The sequence below is a fragment of the Triticum dicoccoides genome, chromosome 5A, assembly GCF_002162155.2.
Source record: "Triticum dicoccoides isolate Atlit2015 ecotype Zavitan chromosome 5A, WEW_v2.0, whole genome shotgun sequence".
NCBI classification, from domain to species: domain Eukaryota; kingdom Viridiplantae; phylum Streptophyta; class Magnoliopsida; order Poales; family Poaceae; genus Triticum; species Triticum dicoccoides.
Window position 1 is genome coordinate 139,851,719 of NC_041388.1, and position 10,602 is coordinate 139,862,320.

Consider the following 10,602-nt stretch of genomic DNA (forward strand, 5'->3'; position numbering starts at 1 on the left):
GAAACCAAAGAACCTTGAAAAGGTTAAGCCATTTCGAGAAAAGAATACAACCGAGATGAATGAAATTGAAATCACTCTATTAGGAAAGAGGAACGAGGAAGAACAAAGTCGGACAGCACTCCGGTTAAAAAGAGATGCAAGGCTTGATAAGGCGAAAAGAACTTGAACAAAGGGGCACAATACTCCGGTTAAAACAAGATAGGGAAGGAATAAGAATGATATAATTTGGACAACACTCCGCCTGTAAATGGAAGGAATTGAACTAGACAAGATGAGAGGATACTAGAAAAGAGGACACAACACTCCGGTTAAAAGGATAAGCACGAAAAGAACACGATCCTGATAAAACAAGAAGATGGGTTGAAGAGGAGTTAATTGCACAGAAGTACCACAATTCGGGCATCACATGCAGATTGGTACCACGATTGCTAATTTTTGCGTGTCAGTACCAACATTGGTCCAAATTTTTGCAAAAAAGGCTAAAACGCTGATTTATACGTATTGACAGTGTATCTGACCGTTGGGGCCCGCCTGTCAGGTGCCGACGTGGCATATTTTTTGCAGAAAACCCCTTGGCTTTATATGTAATTACGTAAATGCCCATTTTTTCGCAGGAAAACCGCCATTGAGAAGGATTTTTTTTCGTTCGCAAGTTTTTCACGGACTTGTTCGAAAGTTTCCGGCGAATTAAACAAATATATAACCGAAACGAAAAATCACGCGCGAGGGAGATTCGAACCCGCGACCTCCAGGTCTGAGGCTGCGCGCGCTATCCACTAGGCCGCAGCGACGCTGTTGACGGGATCCAGGTGAAACATTTAAAGTGTGTCTGCTTGAAGTCCATCCCCCAACCATCACCCATGTACACTTTTACCTGAATGAAAAGCAGCAGTTGATTTGACTCTAATTTCGAGCGGCACAAACAAAACTGAACACATGTCTAAATAAAGCCATACCTTCAAGGTCTTCTTAACAGGTTGAGGCTTTTTTGGATCAAAAACTTCCGGCTCAGACTGCATCAAGAAATCCGGTTTCTTCACGTAGCCACATCCACCATTGGCTTTATAAAATCCATGCATTAACCAAAGGGCTCTTCCATATCCCTGCAAGGAATATCATGAATTAGAACACGCCAGTACGAAAGGGACAGCATATGACCAATAAACATTAACTTCTTGCTCGAATTTAGGCAAGTGTATGCCCGAATTGATGACAGATTGTGATCTGCCAAATCTAAAGCATCCCCGTGTTAAATATTGCACACACACACACACATATGGCACAGATTGCATCCCACTTGAGTTCATATAAGAAGCTAAGGGTTATTCCGCATTGACCTCGTATAACTATAATCATCTATATATTTCTGCCATTTGATATTCAGAGCATAATTGGATATTCGGACCATCAAGCAAGACCATTGCCCTGGATAGATTACTCGGAAACAGAAATGCACCTGCATATTGAAGGCTACCATCTGAGCACCATGCACCCAACCAATAAATGGATTGTAGTTGGAAGAAGTAACCCGAGTGCCCTTTGGGTATATCCTCAGTAGATTCCTCTGTGTAAACCTTGTTAGCAATATTATTGAACACTTCAGTATGATTAAATAAAAGAGGATCTCTGCCTATTAAAGATGAATATAAATTACTGTTAATAATATGAGCAACTTCATTTAGATATATACCTCACTATTTCAGTGCCATGATTAACTACAGCTTTGGCAAGCTGTTGCTCGCTCAAACTGAGCCGCCTAACTTTGTTTGGGTCACACTTCACGGCATCAGACGTAGTACCCCCCTTTGGCTTTCCTGCTCTAATAGTAATAAGGTGTTTATACTGTGGTGCTAGATGCTGTTGGAAAAAAAGAAGGCATTGGTCCTCAACATCTGTGTACAGATCCGATCACGGTTCAACAGATTGCAGCGGAACGGTGTTGAAAATAAGGGACCTCCAAGATGAAGATAGAAGCGATTTACATGGCCAGGGCACTTGTAAAAAAGCAGAGCAAAAAAGAAGGGGAAAGATAGGGTTGCCAATGGTAATGACTGAGATTCAGAAGTTTATAGTGAACTTTTTATTCTGCCATATTTTTTGTAAATACACACTGAACATTGAACATTTTTTTATATACAATGATTTTATATAAATATACGATGAACTTTTTTTGTATTATAAAACCATTTGTCACCTATATATTGAACCTTTTTAAAAGGATGAAAGTTTCATTCTCGGGTTCATATTTCTATTTGTCAAAAAATAACACATGTAGTAATCTGCATGTTTACCAAACTAATATTTTTCTCAAAGATAATTCTATTAATACAGCCTGTGTAAAAATAAGAAAAAATGATCATTTTGCATCTATTAAAAATGATCATTTTGCATCTACTATTTTTTTTGTAAAATATGGCAGGCTTTGCTTGGCCCAGCTGCCGGCCCAGCGTGTGTGTGCTGGTATAAGAAATGTTTCACCTGGATCCCGTCAACAGTGTCGCTGTGGCCTAGTGGATAGCGCGCGCAGCCGTAGACCTGGAGGTCGCGGGTTCGAATCTCCCTCGCGCGCGATTTTTCGTTTCGGTTATATATTTGTTTAATTCGCCGGAAACTTTTGAACAAGCCGTGAAAAACTTGCGAACGAAAAAAAATCCTTCTCAATGGCGGTTTTCCTGCGAAAAAATGGGCATTTATGTGATTACATATAAAGCCAAGGGGTTTTCTGCAAAAAATATGCCACGTCGGCACCTGACAGGCGGGCCCCAACGGTCAGATACACTGTCAATACGTATAAATCAGCGTTTTAGCCTTTTTTGCAAAAATTTGGACCAATGTTGGTACTGACATGCAAAAATTAGCAATCGTGGTACCAATCTGCATGTGATGCCCGAATTGTGGTACTTCTGTGCAATTAACTCGTTGAAGAGAGCAACATCACAATGCCTCCGGAACAAAAGTAATAATGGAATGAACGAAGGGAATAAAAAAACGAGAGCACGCTTACAACAAATGTTAGAACGGAGTTGTTGGAAAACCAACAACGAAAAGAATAAGCTTGATATGGTCTTATGGAATACATCTCAAATTATGAGGTGCCAACCTGCCACTCATGGGAAAAGAATTGGATTGATAAGAACAAGGAGACGAGAAAATATTTCCACCGGGAGGATAAAGAAGATCTTGGGTCCTTTATAAGCACCATGGATAGCAACAATCCTCAGGGAAGGCTTTAGGTGAAATATAACCCAAAACAATTCCAACGAATAGGTTGATGGATTTAAAATACCTCATTCTTAACAATGTGTGAATCATGAAGCATGAACTCAAATTAATCAAGAATGATGTAAAACCACCTCCAATGATACGGTTGAAAGAAATTGCACTCCGGATTGCAAGATGAAGAAAGCTTGAGCTCCTTAAAAGAATCTCGATGAAAAACTTCGAGAAGAAAATTAAATCCTTGATGAACCATCATGTAGAACCTCCATGAAGAACTCCGGTAATAAAAGGATGATCAAAACGGAAGGAAAGAGAGGTCGAAAAAAAACACAAGGTGAAACCTTGTAATGCTTTAGATGAAGCTTAGCAACGAGATAAAGAGAAAACTTGGCACTCCGGAAAAGAAAGATGAACAAATGGAAACAAGAATTTGATGAGCCTCCGGAATAAGGAACTGAATTTAGTCGATGAAACAAGAATAGGAATTACATTATGCGTATCCTTCAACAATTTAATTGCTGACAAGCAACGGATTTGGCATACTACTTATCCTCGTAGAAAGATTAAGAGAGATATAGCAAAAACTTGAGAAGGTCTTCAATGAACCACCGGTAGAATTTGAAAAGCACGAATGCATAGATATGATACACGAAGGAAGAAAACTCTTGAACGAACCACCGGTAGAATTGAAACAACGACTGAATTGATATGATAACCATGGAATAGAATCTTGGGCAAACCACCGTAAGAATAGCTCAAAGAAAAAGCAAAAGTATAATTCACCAGAAATAATTAGAAGATGAGACGAAGATACTTGAGAGAGTTTAGATGCAAGTGAACGAAGAGATCGTGAATTGATTAAAGAAAAACTTGAACGAAGCACCGGTAAGATTTTTGAAGAATGAGAGCTGAAAGCTGAAATGGATAATCCCGAAATGATGGCCTTCGGAGTAAAGAAATGGAAACAACTCATGAAAAGCTCCGGATAGGTGAAAAGAATACCCACAATCAAAACAATTATGAGAGGATGGCATTACGCTAGAACCCTGAATCTCTGAGAGAACGCATAAGATATGGAGTTAAAACTCTCCTTCGGTCTTCAAATCTCCGAGAATGACGACGAGAAACACCACCATGAGTTATTTAGAAACTCTGGAATAGAGAAGAATAGAAAAGTTGAACCAATGATGAAAAGAATTTGGAACATCTTGGAGAAAGACATTTGACTGATGATAAATCATTCTTACGTCAAACTTCGAAAAGAAATTTGAGGATAGCTCCGGGAAATAAGAAGAGTCAGGTAAGATCCTGGGAAAAGACCTGTGGGTTAGGGCCAACTCAAAATAAAACACCATTGAATGATTTAAAAGAGAGGTTGCACCGCTGGAATTAAAAGGCTTGAATGAGATAAACATCCTCAAAATAGGATTAACGGATCTTGAATGACAAGACGATCCTTCTGAGATATCTTCAGCACTCCGGAACAATTGAATAGCGAGAGGTGAATGATTAAGAATTGCACCGGCATGAGAAAACATTGAAACGAGGAAAGGATATGATCAACAAAGCTTGACTTGAAACCACCGAAGATGAAAAATGAGTGAGGAATGACAAACTAGAAGAGCATCTTCATGTGAACCACCGGGTAGAACATTCAAAGAAAAGAATCAAGAGACTTCACAAGAATAAAAGGATGCTTGATTAAGAAATCCGAGTCCTTGAGGAAAAAAGGGTGGGTGGGCGGGAAAACAAAGGCAACTTGGAGACGGATGAAACAAACACCGTTGAGAAGAAGTGATAATTGATCTTGCGGAAGTTGAAATGATCGGATCCACTTGAAGAGAAGCACACCAGTTGAAAAGGATTGACATGACAGTCTCGATTATCATGAAGGTTTAGTATTCACATAGGAGTATGAGAACACCACTTAGGAAAAATATGGAATCAACATTTGACTTTGAAGCAACTCGAATACCACAACTCAAAACAAAAAACAAAGGATTGGCTTGTAGAATAAGCCGGAACAAACATATGATAGAGATTTCGTCCGAAGTTTTCGTGGTGGGGCCTACACGGGCTCGATCGTACAGCACCATCATGTACAAGGCAGTGCACATGACATACGAAGCGTCCCCGAGTCGTCATAGCCAAGGACTCTTTAAGACACAACAAGACCACTGTAAAACCAACCGTGAATAGGCAGATCACTAGACGTCGAACCCCAATTTCGTATCATACATCTGTCAGAAAGATATCCTAAGAGCTACTTGAATTCCCACTTATAAACTCCCGAAACTTTTCGGTTATGCAATCAGGTGTTGGGGATACAGGGGAAGCATAAAATCTCACCCAAATCTATTAAATCCTACATCCAGCTGTATCCATCCTTCAACACATAACCGAGAAAAACTTCGGAAATCGTCTACCTCAACCTTCGAAAAGCATCTGTTATACAAGTTATGGCAAGACTCCCGAACTCCCGCCCCAGTACTGGGTGGCGTCGAGGTTATCTCACCAACAACTGCATAAAAGAGATTTTCGATGTCGGCGAAACAAAACTCAGGTATTCCAGAACTGCAACGATAAAATTGTGACGATAACACCTCGGAGCTCAACTCCCCGGGACACTGCCACAACCCCTAAATGACAGGAGGCACCAAGAACAATGTTCTCGTCACAAAACCATCAGAACGATTCCAAGATACCCGCGTGATCCAAAAAAAATTAGTGAAATTTGAGAAGAGAAGAGTCAAAACTCTACGTCATGATGCCTTACCAGAGCGATGAAGGGACTGGGGAGTAAAAAGAATTCCTAAACTCTCCAATATATAATTCCTAAATGACTCAAAACATTTTTTCTAGACTCGACTCGGCTGCTAGTTCGATCAAGCAATGGGGCTCCTAAGGTCGGGGAAGGCTCTGATACCAACTTGTGACGCCCTCGATGCGGCTATATCTCCCACGTGTTGAAGCACGAAATAGAGGCATAACTGCATTGAAAGCAATGTCGCAAGTGAGGTAATCTTCATGCAACCCATGTAATACATAAGGGAAAGAGATACATAGTTGGCTTACAATCACCACTTCACACAATACATGAATACAGCATTACAACAATCAAATACTATCAAGGTCCGACTACGGAACCAAAATAAAAGAAGAACCCCGAAAGTGACAAGGTCCCCCGATCGACCCCAACTGGGCTCCACTACTGATCAACTAGAACGAAACAACACAAAGGACAAGATCTTTATTGAGCTCCTCCTGAGCTTGGTTGCGTCATCTGCACTGACTCATCGGCACCTGCAAGCTGGTTTTGGAAGTATCTGTGTGTCACGGGGACTCAGCAATCTCACACCCTCGCGATCAAGACTATTTAAGCTTATGGGAAAGGTAAAGGTATGAGGTGGAGCTGCAGCAAGCGACTAGCATATATGGTGGCTAAACATATGCAAATGAGAGCCAGAAGAGAAGGCAAAGCACGGTCGAACAACTATGATCAAGAAGTGATCCTAGAACAACCTACGTCAAGCATAATTCCAACACCGTGTTCACTTCCCGGACTCCGCCGGAAAGAGACCATCATGGTTACACACGCGGTTGATGCATTTTAATTAAGGTCAACTTCAGGTTTTTTACAACCGGACATTAACAAATTCCCATCCGCCCATAACCGCGGGCACGGCTTTCGAAAGTTCAAACCCCTGCAGGGGTGTCCCAACTTAGCCCATCACAAGCTCTCATGGTCAACGAAGGATATTCCTTCTAGCGGGAAGACCCGATCAGACTCGGAATCCCAGTTACAATACATTTCGAGGGTATGATCATCTTGCCTGAAATCCCGCAAGGAAGAAGAACGAGCCCATGAAGAAGACGAACGAACATAGACTAATGGTTCCTCACAAACACGACGTTATCGGAACCAACCCGAAGAAGCAACACCGGAAAGAAGCAAACAACATAGTGAACAACCACCACATAGACATGGCATGATGCACAACCAGGTATGATGCATGTCCGGTTTAATGATACATGTCATGGCAAAGTGCACAAACAACTCTACAAGTTAAGTGGAGCTCAATATGCAACGAGTTGCATATTGACGAAACACCACATCAATTATTTAGTTCACTCCCGGTTAGGTACTCAACAATATTAAATGTTGGTTAACATGGCAATAGGTGAAGCATAACAAAACTATAACATCTAAACAATTTAAATGGGGTCGGATATAACAAACAACAAATCCGGTAAATCCCCATATGCATTTACAAATTGATGGAAACAACAAATATAAACATTTTAAATGTTGTTATTATGATGTGGATGACATATGCAAGTTTTAAGCAATTTTATGAAAATGTTGACATGAGCATGTTATGAAGCATTTGTCATCGTGGTGGAAGAAAGGGGTGCCACGACAACGAATCCGAAAATGATGCCACGGCAACATATCGGTTCCGGTAGCTCATGGAGATACCGGTGCAAAAGGAAGCGTGTGGATGTGCGAAACATGCTAGAGATGGTGGGGTGCTCCCGACTACCGGGTTCCCACGGGTTAGTGGCATGGAAATGAGTGACAATTCGGACACAGTGCAAACACAAGCATCTCATACATCACACAACATTCGTTCACGGGCGTCGTCTCGGTGGTTATACCTTCCAAGGGAGCATTCTCGAGTGGTTCGAGTTCGTAGAGGAAGTAGTTGTTCTCGTGACGGTACTGGAAGTAGGGGTACACGTTCGTTTTCGAAGAGGTACTTGACGGGTCCGAATCCCTTCGGGGTTGTCGTGGTACTTGCGGTCTCGGCGATGGTAGTCGTTCACGTTCGGAGAGGAACTTGATGTACCCATGTGCTTCACGGGTCGTCGTTGAACTTGACGAAATCCATCCGCAGGTAAGCCGTCCGTGGTCATACTCATGTTGGCGTGCAACATGATGGTCTCGAGGATCGTAGCCGAACTTGGCGGTCCATATGGTCGAACTTGGTGCATCCGAATGGTACTTGGCGAATCCTCGTAGTCGAACTCGGTGGCCTTACCGTCCAACACAAAACAACACAAGGGGCCTCGGGATGCCAACAGCAAAGAGGCGATGGTGGTAGCTGCGAGCTCCTGTGCAGAGGAAGGAGAGGGCAGCCTTGTGGTCGTGCTGGTTGCTGACAGGGGCGACTCCAGCCGAGGCCAGGTGCAAAGGAGGGAGGCGGCCATGGCGCGGCCGTGGCCGGGTTCTGCGGATGCGAGGCGTCGAGGTGGAGCATGGCCAGGGGCGCGTCGAGAGGGTGCAGCAGCTCCTGGCCGCAGCGGCGCGGCGCTGGAGCAGGGTCCAGCGACGAGGCAAGGCAACGAGGAGGAGCCCGCGGGGGACCCTGGAGAGGAGGCAGTGGAGGACAGGCGGCCTTGGCGGCGGGGTTGGCACGGTTGGAGAGGTCGTCGGTGCTAGGAGCAGCGACAAGGGCACGAAGGACGAGGGGTTCGAGGGAGAGAACGGATCGGGCGCTGAGGCAACGGGCGCGGGCGCTCTCTCCTGGCGGCGCGAGCAGGGAGAACAAGGAGGAGGGGATCGATCCGGATTGGGGCTACATTAGCAGGTTAGGTGGGCCTAGGGTTAGAAGGGGGTTGGGCTGCGGGAATGGATGGCCTTGGGTGGCCGGCATGGGAGGTTGGGAGGCCCAGGAGGCTAGCGGGCTAGCTCTTATTCTCTCCTCTCTTCTTATTTCTCCTTTATTTCCTGAAAAACAAATAAACCGAGAAACAAGAAAAAGCAGAGGGAGATAGGAGAAGAATTTGAGCAGGGCGCCAATTTTCTTAGACTCATAAAAAGGAGCTTGATCCAAGAAAAATACATTTGGCACCATTTGGAAGGATTGCAATCGAACACATTTGAATGTGATTCAAATAAGTTTGAATTAGGAAAACATTTTTGGAGAGTCCAAAACTGTTCGGAATTTTTGTGGAGAACGGGAAAGCGATGAAAGAAATTATGGGCAAGGTTTTGGGGACCAAACTTGAAGTATAAAATACATGGAATTATTTTGCAAGTGTGTTTGAATATTAATTATAGCTCCCTAATAATATTGGGAGGATATATGTTATAAAGAGAAAATCACCATGTGCATTCCCTCGGTTTAAATGGACTGAAAATCCATACGGTTTATTTATTTGAGTTGCAAAAGATTTATGAGATGATGGCATGATGACATGATGCAACGCAAAATATGCAATGATGCAAAGATGAAATGCAACGGACCAAACAAATCACACAACGAAACCCGGAAACCCTGGAAGGCATCTGAAGCTCCGGTCTTGGGGCGTTACAGGGAGGCCGCTTCCAGCGTGGACGAGGCGAGGAGGAGGAGCTCAAGCACAGCTCAGGTAGTGGCGCTCGCCGGTGATGCTGGAGATGGGACTTGCAGCGGCAACGACGAGGCATGGCGATGCAATCGCCGGGAGGCAAGGGCGGTGGAGATGTGGTGGGGCATGGCACTGGACCTGGGGCGGCCGGTCTGGCGGGAAGTCAAGGCGGGCGGCTCCCTGGAGGTTGGCGCACGGGCGCTGGTCGGAGCGGAGGACCTCGGGCGTCCATTGTGGTTCCAGCGTAAAGCTCCTGTAAGCACAGAGACAATGGATTTCGGGGTGAGGGAAGAGAGATGAGAGAGAGAAAGGAACAGGAGGAAGAGGCGAGGACTTGGTGCTCCTCCGGTGACAGGGGGCGAGGAACTCGGGTGCCTCGAGCGCAAGATTGAGCAGGGAGGCGCTGTGACTGGCTGATGCGGCTTGGCCTGCTCGTGGATAGGCCCGCACGACGAGGGAGGTGGTCGGAGGCTACAGGGTGGAGGCCGAGAGGAATTTTGGATCGGGGACTCTGGTTGGTGGATCGGGAGGAGGCTGCGGGATTGGTCTGGTGAAGAAAACGAGGTGGGTGGCGGCAGCTGATCCAAGGAAGGAGGAGGCTATAGGTGGCGGCTAGGGGGAACAAATGACCTAGTTTTTAAGGTTTGGTCTGATTTATATAACAAGTGGATTTCATATAGGGCATTTGGTCCCTCTGATCTTAATCGGACGGTCCCGGATAAATAGGCTATGGATACCAAAAATAAAATGAAGATGTTTTATAGATGTGTTGGGGAACGTAGTAATTTCAAAAAATTTCCTACGCACACGCAAGATCATGGTGATGCATAGCAACGAGAGGGGGAGAGTGTGATCTACGTACCCTTGTAAATCGACAACGGAAGCGTTAATTTGGTTGATGTAGTCGTACGTCTCCACGGCCCGACCGATCAAGCACCAAAACTACGGCACCTCTGAGTTCTAGCACACGTTCAGCTCGATGATGATCCCCGGACTCCGATCCAGCAAAGTGTCGGGGAAGAGTTCCGT

General features: G+C 44.5%; 1 protein-coding gene across 1 annotated transcript; it reads right to left on the reverse strand.

Moving 5' to 3' along the window:
- Positions 1 to 769: 769 nt before the first annotated feature.
- LOC119299290 (phosphoinositide phospholipase C 2-like) lies at positions 770 to 8,430 on the reverse strand. Its single transcript, XM_037576531.1, has 5 exons — positions 8,226 to 8,430; positions 1,691 to 1,892; positions 1,457 to 1,574; positions 957 to 1,103; positions 770 to 874 (listed from the first exon to the last, which is right to left on the reverse strand). Exons 1-5 carry the CDS (start codon positions 8,428 to 8,430, stop codon positions 770 to 772), a joined length of 777 nt encoding a protein of 258 aa, XP_037432428.1.
- Between the last annotated feature and the right edge of the window lie 2,172 nt (positions 8,431 to 10,602).

Excerpts from the sequence above, each read along its gene's own strand:
- LOC119299290 (XM_037576531.1), bottom strand. The coding sequence starts at position 8,430 with ATGGCCGCCTCCCTCCTTTGCACCTGGCCTCGGCTGGAGTCGCCCCTG. Across the intron at positions 1,893-8,225 it reads CGACTACGAGGATTCGCCAA|ATGTTGAGGACCAATGCCTT; the intron begins GTACCATTCGGA and ends ATCTGTACACAG. Across the intron at positions 875-956 it reads CTGTTAAGAAGACCTTGAAG|GTAAAAGTGTACATGGGTGA; the intron begins GTATGGCTTTAT and ends CTTTTCATTCAG.